Genomic DNA, 18,508 nt, shown 5'->3' on the forward strand with positions numbered 1-18,508 from the left:
AAGAGCAGAGAGCGCAGAGGAAGTGGCTGGATTTTTATGTGGATCTTTGACCTAAGTATCCTGTGTGGGAATAAGTATAGATTTTGCTAGCTTAGCTTTTTTACATGTATATGCAGTCAGGGTGGATACAGACAGAAGGTATGATAGGAAATCATTATTACACATTCACAGTCACAGCTGGGTCCATATTTATTCGGATGTAGACATTTTTGGTTGTTTCAGCTGTTAACTACCACATACTCAAGTTTGTATTTATGCTCTTTATGTAACTAAGTCACTGAGCTTCAGTTTGAAGCTACTCATGTAAAATTGAAGGTAAGTTTTTGAAAGGACAGCTCTTTAATATATTTCAGTCTCCTTTAAAGGGACCAAAGGCAGTCAGACAATCAACTCAAAAGCTATTTTTTGGACTGGGACTGGCTATTCTTTTGTCATTTCTTATTAAATTAAATGTAGTACAAAGTCTAGAGTTGATTTCCAGTGTGGCATTTAAAAGCCGATTCTGTAAACCCACAACATGTGGTCAACGTGGAAGTGAAACACACCACCCTTAGGCTGTAAAAAGCAAAACAAGATAGCAGGAACAAATCCACCATTTTTTAAAGGATAAACTACACTGGTGAATTGGATATATATGTATAAACAAATAAGGAGGTTTGGCCATAAACGGTAGATTTTATGAGAGCAGGTACAGATGGTTCAGCACAAAGTGCAAATCAACTATCAGCCTCAAGAAGAAAAAGGGCACAACAGGCATTGCAACAAAAGGAAACAAACCTGCAGAAAAGCTGTGGAACAGCACTGTTTTGACACATGGAACTAAGCTCAACCAGCACCGGCTTGGCGGAGAGAAAAAAAAAGAAAAAAAGAAAGGAGGCGGCTAAAGATCAGCAAAAGTGCTTTTTGTGCAAAACAAAAAAAGGAGAAAATCCCCAACAAAAAACCCCAAACTGCAGACAGCTTGTGATGTGCGATACTGCAAATCTTCCTATCATTCAGCTGGCAAGTAAACACAGGGCCAGACACAGATGCTATTAACTTATAAAAACAGGTTATTTGGGAGAGGACGGCGTCTCATGATTTATGAGATGACTAATCATCAATGTAGATATTGTGCACGTTTTAATGACTCCTAGATAACTGGGATTTTTATTTTCCAGAATAATTAGTTAACACAACAAAATGCAGCTTTCAAATTTAATTGCATTTTTTGAACTGGGTTTTTTGGAGACCTGGAATGTAAATGCACCTCTAAAGCACTTTGTGTTGACTTCTTTGTTTAAATGTGCTATAGGCTATAAAACAAAAATAGACGTGACAGTCAATACAAAACATTTCAGACATTTTTCACAGTGCATGTTTGGAGGTACGTTTCTTCATTCCTACAATTAATTTATTTAACACAATTCAGTGGGCTACATACTGAACTTAGAAACAAAGCATGGTTCCTATTGTCTGTCCTGCTTGTATTGATCCAATACCAATACCGGTGTTGACATTGATCTACCCACCTCTACAGATGGCTGCAGCAAAGCCCTGGTGAAGCATGGCAAAGGAGGACACCTGCTCTTTTGGTATGTCCGTGGGTTTTTCTTCCAGCAAAGGATTTTCCAAGTGTTACAAATTAACATTTTTGGTTATCAGTTAATTCTCTGTCCCTTAAAAAAAGGGGAAAAAAAGGAAAAAAAAAAAAAAAAAAAAAAAAAAAAAGGGAATTTCACATCAGGTTGGCTGTACTTCTCAAAGGGTTAATACAACATTTTTGTTCAGTCTCTCAAACTTCAACTGCATCTGAAAACTGAGTCGCTGTCCAAAAAAAATCTGGACTGCTGTTTGCTATTCAGGGGCTGGTTTACACTGTGCTGATTGCAGGGACGGGAGGTTATGATATGATTGCGTTACTAGTGTGTTACTTCCAGCACTTAACTACGAACTGCTGTTTTGTCCTGGTGAAACACATGCACACAAAAGTGGAATACATAAACTTCAATTAAAAATATTCAAACAACTTAACGGCCTTGTACAATATTTGTCAGCAGCTAATCAACTAATTAAGTCCAGAGCTGAGATTGCAGATACATGCAGTGTGTAAGCAACAGAATAAACCTCCAGCAGTCTGAGAAAGAAAGAAAAATACACAAAAGACAAAGGCAGTCTGGTAAAAAAGAAAACAAAATCTTTATTATTTTTTCTAGAAGTACAGGCCGTTTTAGAAGGAGGTGTTGGGGAAATGTTGGAGAGGTAAAAGCAGCCGAGGAATAGGGCGGAGTCAAATTGACCAGAGGGTGGGGCTAAAACCTAGATTTCTCTAGCTATGCCAGGGATCCCATCGGGTCCCAGGCCGGAAGTACGATGGGATCCTGTTGCATCACTTCCAGGACATCACCGGTCAGGAACCTCTTGTCTACCACCACCTCGTAAACATACTCAGAGAACCAGTCATCCGTCATTATCAGGTAACCTACAGAGACAGAGGGAGACAAGAAGACATCAGGTCAGCTGCTTGGATTCTCCTTGTGATTCAAGTACTCAGCAGAAGACTCACTCTTTTCAATAAATTACCAAAACAAGGAACAAATCTCAGTCAGGTTCTGGTCAAGAATTAGATAAATATGATAGGTAAAGTTAAACCCTAGACCTAAACAATTTTTACATAGAAAAAGGTTTTAACTGTTTAAAATGGCAAAATTGTCTGTGAAACCAGACAACGAGAGTCACAGCACCCAAACTTCAGGTTTGAAATTCACTAGAAGGTTTGCACATTTTGTGGTAGAAACAGGTGTCTGAAAAGCAACAAACAAACAAAAACCCACACACGTAATGTATTTTAGAAAACCAAAATATCTCAACACAAGCATGAAAACACATCTTAGGACTGATTTTGATCACTGGCATGAATCCCGTCTAGGTTTTTAAATATAGAAGTGAGGCCTATCGATTTTGGTCATTGTTATTAAGATGCTATGCAATTCTTTAGAATCAGTTTTCTTTGAAATCTAGATTTTTATGCTGTAAAAAACAAAACAAAGATGTACAACTGCTTCCCATTATTGCCTATCGTCTCTTATACATTTGATGATGAGATCATTTCCACAGTTAAATTAACAATTTTGTCGTCCAGAATCTTCAGTCCTTCTGAGTCCAGTCCCATGTTGAACCATTTATCTTTCAGTATATCTATTTAATAGAAAATGAAGAATTTGGCCAAAACACAAACAATGAAAAATGTTGGGGGTTTTTCCATAAAGGAATATCATAAAAATAATAGGCCAACTCGTGCGTGGTAGACTGTTCCTTCAGCTCTTGTGTTTAGCACCAAAGGCGACGGCTGAACACATCAGAAAGCTTTACAATGGCACGTTCATCCAGCTCCCAACATCTGTCAATAGCAGCAGCAGCTACACCCAGACCGAGCTGGATAAGAAGCCTACTCTCTCATTGAAATGGAAAACTTACATGATAATGGAAATTGTTTAGCAGAACTCAGGAAATGAGGCCAGTTAGTATTATTTATCAACATCTCTTGTGCCAATATCACAATCTGATATAGACTTTAAAAAAAAAAAAAGATTTTTATGAATATGGGAACACACCAAATGTTTTAGTAGCTGCTGTAAAACTCTTCAAATACTAGCTTTTTTGGGGGGTACACTTATTTCCAAATAATTCTCACAGGTAGACAGCGCTACTCAGACTCATACAAAGCTTATTTTATTAATCTAGCGATAATGCGGTTATGCTTCTTTCATTGCAAGGGGAGGAGTAGAGAGGAAGAAGAATTCAACAGAATGGTCCAGCACACTTTGTTGATGCATGCATGTTTGAAATCCTGCTAAGTGCTCTTTAGTTTTAAACTATTGTTCAACAGGCAAAAGAGCTTTTTGCAGACACGAAGGACCCCCGCCCGTTATAGTTCACACTATCCCACCCTTCAGTACGGCATGCATTCTGCACTTTAGCTATCAGCTCTGCATGCACACCCTGATAAAAACCAAACAATGTCTGCTTCCCTCTCCCTGTGTCCCTGTGTGCAGCCGTACAAGGTCAACATGAATGAGTTCAGATTCCTGTGAGTTTACCTTGAGCTTACACTGAAAGGATGCTGGAATAACCTGATCACTTTCTGGATGAGAATCTAGCCCCATACTGAAACGATTAATTAAAATCAAAGATGTCTGTATGCGTCTTCCGCATAAATAAAAGAGGCTAGAAGCTTGGTGAAACCAGAGCAGCTCAGACCTAGCGCTGAACTGGCCCATATGGGAAGCTGGATTAGAACTGGAAACACTGAACTCCAAGTTCATTTACTTTTCTTCCCCCCCCCCCTTCCTCATACCACCTTTTTGCTCCAGCTCTTCCTTTTTTCCTTCCCCCCCCCCACCCTTTCTCGTGTGTTCGGAATTGAGCATCCCTCCAACTGTCAAGTTGACTTATCAAAGACGTCAGGGTAACCGCAAGAACGTGCACAGTTCAAAACAATGTATCGGGGTGGCGTGTGTGCTGTGTATCCGTGTTCTTCCAAGTACGCAAATCTCACATGGCATACTGCCTGGTTCTCACTGCAGTAACCATGTGTGTATTGATGTGAGCTTCCTGGAACCCGCGTGTTGGGTGGCATAGTGTGTGTGTGAATGTTGGGTGTTATTTGTTTTTTGGGATAGGCTGAGTGTCCTGTCTCAGACCAGATGGGTATAGTGTAAGCGAGCCACCTATTCAGCTATTCTGAACAAAGGACGCAATCTGGCCCAGAGGATCTGTGATTTTAATCCATATTGCAAAAAAGAAAAGGTGATGTGACAATAATTTAGACATTTGAAAATAGCCATTTTTATCCCGTTTTGCAAAATCTAACTACTGAAATAAACTGCAAAATACCTAAAAGCATGACTAACACTATATACACGTGTATTCGCTTTCATTTCATGGTTTTTTGGTTTTTTTTAAAAAAACAAACAAAACAGCTAGCTGTTTTCCTTATCAGCATGACTAATGCTGCATTTTGTCCTGCTAGCTGCCACATTTTTGAACATTTACAACTTTTTAACCTGACACAGTGGGTAAACACTTGTTAATTATTAGATTAATAATGATGTGAACGTCTGCCAATGACATTTACAACACTTAAAATAGCTGCTGTAGTAAAACCTACTTGAGGGTCACAAAAGTACAGCCGTCTACACTCGACTTTCTGACCATCACAAGTTCACCACCTGAGTAATCACACTGCAGCTGTACCCATATTACTTGTAGCCATAGAAGCCACGACGGCACAGCCTGCAACGACCGACCATTCAGTACTGTCATTTCTTAAAATGCATCTTTCTATGGGTCAACTCAAAAGACAGAAACATTGGTGGTGAAATTGCAGAGCAGTGCACAAGTATAAATGTGTGCAGTGGAGTCGGCCACTTGTGTAGACTCAACAAGGTCATTTCCGCTTCTGTAGTTTTGCAGCATAAATTAATGATCAAGTGGAAAAGAATAAATGGATCAATGGATATTAAAATTATATTTATTTGTTTATTTATTTAAACACTTGGGCTCTTTCATAGTGTAAAAAGCAGTTTTATAAATTTAAAATGTTAGTTTCCTTTACAGGACTAAAGAGCAGATAACCGTTTGCGTGAAAATAACAAATCTACAGAATCCTTAAACCCATATTAAACTCTCAGCGATTGAGGCAAAATATTACTCTTAAATGGTGTAAAAAGTTCGAGTTGTAAAGTGAGCAGAGTCATAACAATGTCTGTTTGAAGGATTAAAGATGGAGGAAACGGAAAGTTAAAACTCTCCTGAGAGATCCTTTTATGGTTAGAAGAAATATTAAAAGACTAAAGGGAGACATCAAGTCTTATAAATCTTACGAGCACTTTCTTTCTTGGCTTCCTTCTTTTGTTCACTATTCTTTAATTTCTTCAGTTCTTTGTCATTTTCCCCTAATTGCCTCCACATCTACTTCCCTTCTTTTCTCCCCTCAGCTTTTGTCAAACAAACATAGCCTCCAGATTCCCCAGTGAACTCCACTTCTCAGACTTTTCTTCTCAAAAGAAAAACTTTATTAATTTGGCTGTGGAGGGGCTGGGGGCCCTGGCCTTCCCCCATCTGCTGGTGTTTATGGAATAAGATATGCATGAAAAACACTTCATTTGACTGAGGGGTTTTCACATGTTTTCTCAACAGTCACTAAGGTTTGTGGGTTCAAGCAAATATTGAGAGTAAGTGTGCGTCTCGTTATGTGTACATCTTGTACTGTATGTCTGTGTGTGTGTGTGTGTCATGAGACGATCCACCACTGACCTTAAATACTCTCCCATCATTTGGAGTGGAAGCCTAAGCTCAGTAACAGGGCGGTAAGGCAGAGAAGATCAGAGGACGATTAGGAAAATAAATAAATAAAATAGTGGGCATAGCAACAGTCATCTGGGGCAGTGGTGTGGAGGACCTGTTGTGTTGGGAGGGCTGTTGCATAAAGGAAGCCAAACCTACTTAATGACAGACACCCTACAGTTTTCCATGATGCCTCAAAATGCTTTATTGGTACTTTGACCAAGACTGACTCAGGTTATCAAAATTAAATCTAATATGTGGTTTAAAAATAAAACAAAAAACAACTAGACCACTAAAAAATAAACCGTGGTTCAAAAGTTGAAATTCTTTGTACGCTTCTGGTGTGTTAGACAATCAAAAGGTCTCCATGTCAACAGCTGAGGACCAAAACACACTTTGAAACATTTTAGACCTTAGCTTCTGCTATGCGTCTCTCTATTTTTAACATTTACCTTTAGCTCTAATAACTTTATAAAGCACATTAAAATGTGCTTTATAATCACATGTGCTGGTATGGATATTTCATCCCATTTCCAATTGGATGCCTAACTGTTGGGCCTGTATTCAATTCACACTGATAGGATAATTTAAGGCAGGTGGCACGGTAGTTAGCACTGTTGCCTCACGGCAAGAAAGTCCTGAGTTCAATTCCACCACTAGGCTAGGCTCTTTCTGTGTGGAGTTTGCATGTTCTCCCCATGTTTTGCATGGGCAATCTGGCTTCCTCACACAGTCCAAAGACATGCACTAGTGGCGTTATGTTAACTGGTAACTAAATTGGCCCACGGAGGCTTTCTAACGCATTTTAGTCATGTGATGCAGTCATGTGACCAATTAAACAAAGATAGGGGAGGGCATTATAAAGCAGTTGTTTTGTTTGCTCTCAATTTTGACAGCCCTATTAAAGATTAATATCAGCTTGTAGATGCTCCAGATAGCTTTTCTTCAAATTATTTAATTCTCCTTCGCTTTTGCAACTTTGTACTTTTGTGTTACTCGCAGCAACAACGCCACCTCATTGTTAGTCCATTTAAAAAACTCGGTGCGTTTCCTCGACCTTTTGCCGCGACGTTTCAACGAGCCGGAAAGTAAATAAAAAGCAGACAGAAATGAGGCAGGTCGAATCTTCTTGCGTTTCACGCATGCGCAATACTGGTACGTAAGTGTTTTCGGCCGTTTCAATGTGGACACACAACTCTGTGAAAACAAGTGAAAATGCTAGTGTGGATGTGGGCCGTTTTCAAATCTGTCCTGGCTACTGTGGACGTAGTCTGTGTCTATCTGGTATCCCTGCAACAGACTGGCAACCTGTCCAGGGTGTACCCTGCCTCTCACCCTACGACAACTGGGATAGGTCACAGCCCCCCTAAAACTAATGGACATTAGTTATACATGGCACTGTATATTAAAATACATTAAAGCCATCTTAACTTAAAAACACTGTGTCATACATCACTCTAGTTTTTCAGTCAAACTTCAACTCTCATGCATGCAGTACCTCAAATAGCCAGTTGAGTCAGTTTCCACAGACACAAATGTAAAAGGCCCGATTATTAGTGAAATTAATGAACTGGACCTCTCAAACATGTTTCTGGTATTGCTGGCTTTTGGAGATTTATGTAAAAAAAATTATCTGACAGATAAGTCAGCCTGCTGGATGTTTGAGTATAGTAAGTCTGTCCAAGGAGACTGTTCTCCACATTTGGCGAGTCAAATTCTGTTTTATATGCGTTACTTAATATTAGCAGATACTGAGACAATAATGAGATTTCCTATGTTTGGGAAATTACTATTTTTGATATCTGTGCCTGAGAGGCACGCATACAGTCAAGCTAGCTTTAGCTGATAGTTTGGCCCCTAAATATTCAGTGCTGACCAACAAAGGGCCTGACATTCCTGACTCGAGTCCAGGAAGAAAGATTAAACTGTTGCCTGTGAGCTGTGTTGCTTTATCCAACATTCCTTATTTCCTCTGCTATAACCTGCCCTGCAGAAGTGCAGATATTTGCACAAAATTATGAGACAGAAGCCAATAGCAGAAATTCCTATTTTGAATAAACATTAAATTAAATTAAATTTCATAACTCTTATTATTTTAATTTTTTTAAATAAAGGCCTTCTGCGTTTCTGTTGTGGTGAAGAGGAACATAACCAATTACAAGTTCAAGACCCTGTTTTTAATTTAAGGAACACAAACAGGAAGATGACAGTTTAATCACCCGACCAGAGGCTGACAGCTGACAATCAGCGTCACATCAAAGAAATCAGGCTTCTGCTCTGCAGCAACAGGGTTTTGTGTTACCTTTGTTGCCACGGTCGTCACCCCAGGAGTTTTCCACCCTCCACTTTTCATAGCCTTCTTTTCCATCCTGAGAGACAGAAGGAGAACAAGAGACAATGGGAGATAACAGTGAGACAAGAGGAAAGAAAGCGTCCTGACAGCTGGGGTTACTTAAAGGGGGGAATTGACAGCACTACAAAAAAAACTGCAGCGGATTAAAGCAGTGTAAACACACGGCAAGACTTTCATACAATAAACCTTGGGAAATTCTGAGTGTGTGTGTTCTCGCTGGACAGTTTGTATAAGTACTGCATGTATACACGAGTGTACCAAACAGTCACATACCTGTACTGCATGATTGTGTGAGCGTACCTTGTCTGTGACAGCGGTGAGAATCATTGCATGGGTCATGAGAGAGTCGCCATATATCAGTCTCTCTGCCTTTGAAAGGTTCTTCACTGAAACCCCAAACACAAGCTCATGGTTGAACCTGTATGAAATGCACAAAATCATGTGATAACTCCAGCTCCTCTACACACTTATGACAAGAAATGGTTTAATGCATTTGTGATTTGTCATGTTTTAACAATAATAAAATCTGTTTCTGACAGGAACAGAGGGAAGAGATGTAATGACCATTAAAAAAAAAAAAAAAACCACGCTGCCTTCATAAGCTGGGATTTTGCAGCTAAAAAGGCAGCCCGCTGTTTCATTTCCACTTTGAGCATGTCTGTCTAGAAATGAGGCCACATTAAGCCTCAGCCTCATTCCAGTTATAATGTACTGTTACAAGAAGAGATCTGTGTGAAAGATGAGCTTCAGCGCAGATGAAACCAGACATTCGGCACCATGCTGGCTTGGTTCAGCGGGCAAATTTAAGCCTGGCGCCAACAACTCAGACACAGATGCTGCTGCACCTGAAGGGCAAAGATGGGCACTTTTCCTACGTGGGGAGACGGACACCTCAAAAAGGCAGATGTTGTCTGGTCCGGTCAAATGAAGATGTGGCACAGATAAAAATGTTCCCTTTGTTGTTAAGGCTTTTTAAAGACACCTTTACCACAGTCAAGTGAACAAAACAGATTTTGTTTGCTGTAGACACTCCCGCTGTTCCTCTAATCCTTTAAGTGTAAGAGAAGGGAGAAAAATCCAGTTTCTTTGTTTGGTATGCCAAAGTTTATCTTAAGATAAATCACTACTTCAACACTTGTTGGAGATTTGTTCATATACTGTACACTGGACATCCTTCAGTTATACTCACACATTCATGTCATTAATGCCCAGCTTGCTGTGGAAATGTTTCCCAACGTCACAACCGAACCACACAGCCTAAGATGGGTGGAAAGAAAAAATCCCAAAACAATAATCACAGTTGTGCACACATCTGCGCCTGGAGTTGTGCCCACTTGTGCCAACGTACCTCTCCATCCTTTATGGACTCAGCTGCAGCTTTTTTCAGTAGCTGGATGGGCTGGTTGTTGTACAGAGTGCTGCGACCACCAACCATGTTACCCAAGAACTCGACACTGTACAGCTTTCCATAAGGATTCTGGGGTCGAGGGTCATTTACAAGGCAGACCTGGGGATAGAGGAAATAACCACACAAGATCAGAGTTTCTACAGCTACACACAGACCACAGAAACCTACAGGCTCTCCATCTGTGGTGTCCAAGGGGGGTCACTTACTTTGTCCTGAATGTTGTATAGGGGTTTCACATGCTTCCTGTAGAACTCCTGAGGAGTGAGCGGTCCCATGCGATTGAAGTTCTTATCCTTGTCCCTGTACTCCCAACAGATGGTCTCAGGAGGGCTGCCTAGACAAACACTGGCCACTCGGAAAACCTGCACAGCACAAAGACAGTTTAGATAAAGGTTTGGCTTTAAAGTCTATTTAGCATTTGTAGGCAGTTTAAAGCAAACATGGCACATTTCAGCAAACTCTACATTTTAATAAGGCAAGCAGAGATTCCTACCAATTCACCTCAACTACAGAGACAGAGGGAGCCACCGCTTTCACTTGAGCCTGTATATTCAATATTCCTAATTTGCAAACATCTGCTGTCCATCCCTGCATACCCTTGATGAGTACCAAGACCTCTTCCAATTATTCCTGCATTTTCCCACTGCTGCACTTCCATTCTTTTCCATTTGCAGCACACACCCCTTTGCCCTTCCGCCATGTGCGTCTTCCTTCAGTGCAGAAGTTCAGAGTGAGTTCTTGTGGGCTAAATCAGGTTGTTTGGACTGGGCCGTCTGTCAATCTGGCCCTCCTAACCCCTGATATAGCCATCTGTGGAATTTCCCCCTTAAGGTTTTCAAGACTCCCATCCTGTGTTCTTTTCCCAAGACTGAGCACATACTTTTCCTATGAAATACAATTAATAAGGGACTGAGAAATTAATCATTGTATTGAGACCATTATTCACCGTAGATAAAAAGAGGGCCACTAGACAGTGACACATTGCCTTGGCAATGTACCGCTTCAGTGTGTGTGTTAAAGTTACAGCCTGCAATAGTTACAGCCTGTTTGCACACACTCATTTCTACTCAGTAATGTAGAAAAGAGTGATTTCACCATGATTCACATGGTGAAACCAAGATGGCTGCTGATTGGGAAAACTGTGTTTGTTACTCTTAGCAATCCAACAAACATCACGAACTTAACATCCAAAAGATTGTGAAGATACAAGTCTTAACCAAAGAAGTTCTGCTTCATTTTGTGTGAGTATTTCCACAAACTTTGAAGTTTAGGGTCCCTTTTTTCATCACATGTGCTCTACAAGTAACACCTGGCTTATTGGATTACCTGGAGCCTGGAATTCATTTTTGTCTTTTAAGAATTTAAATTGGTGATCAAGAAACATGACAACTAAGAGGCTAACAGAACATATTGAAGAAGTTAAGAAGTGTCTTAACTTCATGTCAGAGGAATTGAGTAAGGTGGTGAAACAGCAAGCAGGACTACTGGACTTAATTGAAGAAGTAAGACAACTGAAGATTGTGATTAAGGAAAAAGACAAGAAGATTGAAGAGCTGGAAAAAAAGAGTTGAAGATTTGGAGCAGTATACAAGAATGGAAGATGTGATTATTTCTGGACTGAAGACAAATCACTACACCTATGCACGGAGTACAGCAGGTGACAAGGAGGGGGAAGATGCACCACAAGCTGAAAAGGATTTGCTTGAGCAGCAAGTTATTCAGTTTTTCAAAGACAAAGACATTCTTTTGGATAGCAAAAACATAGCTGCATGTCATACTATTCCACAAAAACATACCAATATGCCAACTATCATACTACGATTTGTGAACAGGAAATGTAAAGTTGAACTGTTAAAGATGGGAAAGAAGTTAAAGGGAACCGGCGTATATGTGAATGAGCATATCACCAAGAGAAGTGCTGAAATTGCACGACAGGCAAGACTATTGAAGAAGGAAAGGCACATCCAAGATACCTGGACCAGGAACTGTAAGGTATTCCTAAGACTTAATGGGACACCAGAACAAGCTAAAGTAATTGTTGTCAGAGACATTGCAGATCTTGAGGGATTTAAACAAAAGAAATAGAGTTCAGTGTAGAAAAGAATTGTGTTGCTGACTGTGATACGAACAATATCTGATAAGTGTGAGAAAAATAACTATGCATGTGAATGTGTGAACAAAAAAAAAAGGCAAAAAATAGAATATTTTGGATCTCATGATTATAAATTTTATGAGTTGGACAATAGTATTGATCCAGATATCCACCTCTATCAGAATGTTGTTATGACATGTGAATATTATAACGGGGAAGAGTTGGATCCCAAGATAAAAGGTTTTTCATTAATCCACTTTACAGTCGGAGTCTTTACAGTAATTTTTCTAAAATCAAAGCGTATCTTGATCAATTCCAAAATAAGTTTGCAGTGGTAGCAATTTCAGAAACATGGTTGAATGACGACAAAGAATTGCAAGATGGACTAGAGGGCTATGAAATGTTTTGGCAAAATAGGAAGAATAGAAGAGGAGGAGGTGTTGCTATGTTTGTTTTTTCATATCTTAAATGTAAAGTTGTTAACAATATGACTGCTGTGATTGATAACTTGATGGAATGTTTAACCATTGAAATTCAGGTTGAAAGGTCAAAAAACATATTAGTTAGCTGCATTTATCGTACACCTGCATCCTGTATAGATCAGTTTACTAAAGAAATTTCTGTAATATTAGAAAAACACAAGGAGAAGGTGACTTTTTTTTTTGTGGTGATTTTAACATTGATCTATTGAAGGCAAACGACCATAATAAGACTTCAGAATTTATTGATACAATGTTTAGTTTTGGATTCCATCCGTTGATTCTAAAGCCGAGCAGAATAATGATGGATAGTGCCACTTTGATCGACAACATTTTTGTCAATAAGATAGACGGCAAGATACATAGTGGACTGTTAGTCACAGATGTAAGTGATCACTTGCCTGTCTTTTCAGTGTTTGAAATGAACAATCAACTTCATTTTCAAGAGGAAAAGCAAATTGATTACAGTGGTAGAATAAAAACACCAGAACAAATTGCGGCTTTTAAAACAGACTTAGAAAATTATGACTGGCAAAAAGTTTATGTGGAAGACACTAATGATGCATACAATGAGTTTTTGGATATATTTTTGTCAATCTATGACCGCCATTGTCCAATTAAAAAGTTTTCTGAAAATTATAAAAAGAAAAAAACCATGGTTTACACAAGGTCTGGAAAGAACCTGTAAAAAGAAAAATAGGTTATACAGGATTTTTTTGACACACAGAACAAAGGAAAATGAAGACAAATATAAGAAATATCGAAATAAATTAACATCTATTATGCGATATGAAAAGAAAAGATATTATGAACAGCTGCTTCAAAAACATAAAAGTAATATTAAGGCTACCTGGAGTGTATTAAATAGGATAATAAAAAATCAACATAATATATGTTCTCCAACACGTATTGTAACAAGAGGTAATGTAGTGATTGAGAATACTGAGAGCATAGTTAATGAATTTAATGATTACTTTGTTAATGTAGGTCCCAACTTGGCAAAAGAGATTTCTGTACCAGGAGGAAATGATGAAGTAGATTCTACTTCTTCTAAATGTAGCTCAATGTTTCTTGGTGGAGTCTGTGAGAGTGACATTGTAGAAGTGGTGAGTAAATTCAAGAGTAAAAAAATCCATGGATTGTGACGACCTTGACATGTCGCTAATTAAAGAAGTTCTTCATAGTGTCCTTCAACCGTTAACATATATTTGTAACAAATCATTTCAAACTGGAATTTTTCCAGATAAAATGAAAATTGCCAAAGTGATCCCACTATATAAAACTGGTGATAAACAGATTGTGTCAAACTATAAACCGGTATCTTTACTGCCTCAGTTTTCAAAGATTCTTGAAAAACTATTTGCAAACAAACTAGATTATTTTATTGATAAATATGATTTATTGAATGATCATCAGTATGGGTTCAGAAGAAATCGCTCAACATCTCTAGCTGTGATGGAATTTATTGAAAATATTGCAACGGCTGTGGATGAAAAACAGTTTGGAATAGGTGTGTTTATTGATTTACGTAAAGCCTTTGATACGATAGATTATTCTTTACTTTTACAGAAGTGTGAAAGGTATGGTTTAAGAGGTGTTGTACAATTTTGGTTAAATAGTTACTTGAATAATAGGTTCCAATATTTGAGTATTAATAACATGAAATCTAAACTTAGAAAAGTAACTTGTGGAGTTCCGCAAGGATCTGTTTTGGGACCTAAGTTATTTTTACTTTATATAAATGATATTTGTACAGCCAGTGATACTTTAAAATATGTGATGTTTGCTGATGATACAAACTTATTTTGCTCTGGAAAAGACAAAGAAATTACTGAAAACAGTGGAAACAGAACTCATGAAGTTAAATAGATGGTTTGTATTTAATAAACTATCATTGAATGAAAGTAAAACAAAATTTATGTTATTTGGAGGTAGTAAAAGTAATATTAAAGTAAAATTGAATTTAAATAATGTTGAAATTGAAAGAGTATATGAGACAAAAATTTTAGGAGTAATTATTGATGATAAACTTTGCTGGAAGCCCCACATAGAACATGTGAAACGGAAATTATCCAAGTCTATTTCTATTCTTTATAAAACAAGAGATTTTTTGAATAAGAACTGCCTTTATTTATTGTATACTTCCCTTTGTTTGCCTTATATGACCTACTGTGCAGAAATTTGGGGGAACACATACAAAACATATTTGGATTCAATATTTAAATTGCAAAAAAAAGAGCTATTAGAATAATAAATAAAGTTGGATATAGGGAGTCCACCAACCAGTTTTTTGTAGGATCATCTATGTTAAAATTCATGGACATTATATATTCTAAAACTTTAGAAATGATATATCGTGTGATTAAAAAGAATGTTCCAATTTGTATTTTAAGTATGTTTCAACTAAGAGATGGAAAATATGATTTGAGGGGGTCTTATAAGTTTGAAATGCCTAAAGTGAGAACCAATGTTAAGTATAGATGTGTGTCAGTTTTGGGAGTGAAATTATCGAATGGACTTAATGATGAACTGAAGATGTGTTTTTCTTTGTCATTCTTCAGGAAGATTTTAAAAATTAGTATTATACAACGTTATAGAAATTTGGTTTGTTAAAATTTTTTTGTGTTGATTTAATTTCTTGATTTATCATTGATTTCTTTTCAAACTGTTATACAACTTATTTATCAATGCTATTTATTTTCTTGGTTAAGGATTTGATTATTTCTATGGGGGTAAGGGATAGGATAAGTATAAGCCATAAGGCTTCTGCCTATTCCTTTTTCGGTTACTGTTTAAGTACTTTTATGTAAAATTATAATCTGTTGTTGTTGTTGACTGAAATAAAAATTTCAATTCAAAAAAATTCATTCAAATTCAAAAGGACTAAAGGAAACCTAGCTCCTGTGGCAGCGCTTTCCTGACCTTTACACACATTTTAAATATCCCATTATATAAAGTAGAATGTAGGAGCCCCACTCCAGAAATGTTCACATAGTGGAAAAAAGGCATAAATTCAGGCCAGTCTTAAACAAACAAACCAATCCCCTCTTTGTTACAGAAATGCGTAAAGTCACAAAAATACAGACGCACACAAAAATACACACTTGCGCTGAGTCAACAAAAGCATCTGCTTAAGCTCCCCACACCTCCGAACTACTTTGTTCCCAATTCAGCCACTTTATTTAGACTGCTCTGTGAGCAGGAGGACACACCAGGGTGTCCATCCACTCGCTAGGTCTTAAAAAACACCCGTCGGGCTCTACTCCCTTTTCCTCCAGTTCCTGCATTTAATCTCTCCTGACAAATTGAAACATTTCCACTTGCTTTACAGTTTTCTTCTTTCTGATGCCCTGACACATACAGCAAGTGTCGCCCTTAACACCAGCCTTGTACATTCTCATCTGACCTGGCAATGTAAGTAAAGTGACTGTGAGGAGAGGAGACCTTAGTCAAGAGAATAAACAGCGACAATGACATCAGAATAGGATCAATATAGAAACACCTGCTGCCTCAGTGACTGACATGCATGAGTGATGGGGAAAGAGGGACAGGTGGGGGGAGATACAAAATAGCAAGTTTGCAAAATATTGGGCTCTCTCTTTCACATCTCAATGTAATGTGTCTGATTTGATAATGTCACAGAGTAGGTTTGAAATTAATTTGCTCAACTCCAAGTTGCAAGCTTTTTCTAATTTGACTCTCAGAAACCACTTCAGTGAGTTAAACTGTCTAAAGATTTGTAAATTCCTATTTTGAGACAGTTTACAATGATCCGAGCCAAAGCCCCTCGATTCTTTCCTAAACCCAACATGCGTTGTTCATAAAAATCTGCAGGGCTCAATCCGTGTTTAGATTCTAACTTCAACAGCCATGTCATTCATATCTTAATATTCTAAACATCTGAACTGTTAACAGGTTTCAGGAACCAGCTGTTGTAAGTGATTATGATGGAGTTTGTCAACATGCGGCTTTCTTTTCAGCTCATCAGTCTGTAGCGGAAGACCCACCTCAGGTCTGTCTCCATTCTGTGACATAGTGAGTTTGCATGTCTTGGTACAAACAATGAGCTGAATGCACGCTATTGGGGCTAACCCTGGCTAATGCTTGATAGCATCTGCGCTCCAGTGTTGAACACACTGGCCCGAGTTGGCTCGACTCAGGATGCCAAGTAAAACGTACACAAAAGCTGAAAGAAGTGATTAAAAAGCAATTTTCACATTTAATATCATTGAAATTTAAGAATAATTCACAAAAGTTGGCACAAAAACCATTTAGCCATCAATACTGCCACATTTGTAACATGCTATAGCAACAGATTTAACCTGCAATCCTTGTTTCTGCTTTAAAAACTGAGTGGTTTCTGTCATATCAGGCCTGCCTTCAAAACAAAATGACTGAGTGTGCATCAAAAATTAGTGAGTAGGGATGGGTGCCATGATAGCACCGGTTCTGACATAAACGGTAGTAACCAGACTGAAAAGCAGCGCACATTTCGGTGCTTTATTTCGGTGCTTTTTTTTTCCTGAGCTGTGATACACTTTAGATTCTAGCCAATCATTTTACGTTTCAGAGGATAGTAGGCGGGTCCAGGTACGTACGTTCTTTTAGAGCAGAGCTACAGATTAAAAATGCCCAAGGCAAAGCGGTCAAAAGTCTGGCTGTACTTCACAGCAAAATATGCAAACTCAGCAGCCTGCAACAAGTGCTTTAAGCTGATACTGTGATACTGTCAAAGGAGGTAACACCTCAAATCCGATGAAACACCTGACGACGCATAGCGGTTTTTTTAAAAGCCGAGAAATGCGCCGTATTTGATAGCTTGCTGCGAGACCTCACACCGTGCACATCTACTGCGGGTGTGGTGCCTGTTATCGGACCTGGAGTTTGAAACATCCCCCAAAAACCCGAAGAGGAGAGTCCTGGCCCCTAGCCCTGCCAGTGTAGCAGAAATGATGACGGATGATGATGGCAGCAGCAGCCGTTCTTCTCTGCGTGAGTAGCTTAATGTTCGTGTGTAATTTACATTGAGTAGGCTAACCACGTTATTACATTAATGCATGTAAGGTGAACTAGCAAACATCATCATAGCTACATGCGGCTGTCTTCTTGTTTGATGGCAGATACTCCCTTCACCCTGGCAAAAAAAGCTAAAATGACCAAAGAAAAAGTGGAAAACAGTTAAACATGAGAGGTTTTTGGACAAAGTTTGTGTTTTTTTCCATTGATTAAGCACTGCTTCCAGCCAAGAGTGATACCATATATGCCCCATAGCTGCAGAAAAGGCTAACATTGTTATCTGTTTACAAAAAAGCAGCTGAACATGAGAGGTTTTTGGACCAATTTTGTGTTCTCCATTCTTTAAGCACCGGTTTGAGCACCGTTTAAGCACCGGCACCGTTTCAAAAGTACCGGTTTGGCACCGGTATCGGATAAAACCTAAACGATACCCATCCCTATTAGTGAGGGTGATCAGCTTTACTGGTGCTAATCCGTATCCCCATTCTAATGGTCATTGAATAGAAACCATGTGTTTATGGATATACATTTACATCTAAGTGTCAAAACTCTTCGTTAAGAATACAGAGGAGGGCATCAAAAGTCATCTTTATGGAGTAAAGGGTTAAAACATACATTTGATGGTTGAAAATGTTCTTGGATTGGCACAATTTGCCAAATTGAGGAAAACCATGCACCTCGTTGTTACTCTGAGATAAATTTATAACCATTGTCTAGAAGCTGGACTTGTGAGTGTAAGCAAATGACACCATGCAAACAGTTTGGATAAAAATGAGTGAGGTTTTGATTAAACTTCCATGTTTTGTAAACATGCAACACATGTGGGCATTGTT

General features: G+C 38.6%; 1 protein-coding gene across 2 annotated transcripts in view; it reads right to left on the minus strand.

The window, feature by feature from the left end:
* Nucleotides 1-2,154: 2,154 nt before the first annotated feature.
* blmh (bleomycin hydrolase) overlaps nucleotides 2,155-18,508 on the minus strand; it is a 28,068-nt gene continuing 11,714 nt past the window's right edge. For both annotated transcript variants that reach the window (XM_035913441.2, XM_006803901.3), the window contains exons 8-13: nucleotides 10,295-10,450; nucleotides 10,029-10,187; nucleotides 9,870-9,937; nucleotides 8,981-9,098; nucleotides 8,630-8,696; nucleotides 2,155-2,461 (exon numbers count right to left, since the gene is read on the minus strand). In XM_035913441.2, the coding sequence (XP_035769334.1) occupies nucleotides 2,313-2,461; nucleotides 8,630-8,696; nucleotides 8,981-9,098; nucleotides 9,870-9,937; nucleotides 10,029-10,187; nucleotides 10,295-10,450 (717 nt within the window). In that variant the 3' untranslated portion in view covers nucleotides 2,155-2,312. The remainder of the gene's footprint in view (nucleotides 2,462-8,629; nucleotides 8,697-8,980; nucleotides 9,099-9,869; nucleotides 9,938-10,028; nucleotides 10,188-10,294; nucleotides 10,451-18,508) is intronic.

Source organism: Neolamprologus brichardi, chromosome 14 (genome assembly GCF_056152115.1).
Source record: "Neolamprologus brichardi isolate AB-2024 chromosome 14, ASM5615211v1, whole genome shotgun sequence".
Taxonomy (NCBI): Eukaryota; Metazoa; Chordata; class Actinopteri; order Cichliformes; family Cichlidae; genus Neolamprologus; species Neolamprologus brichardi.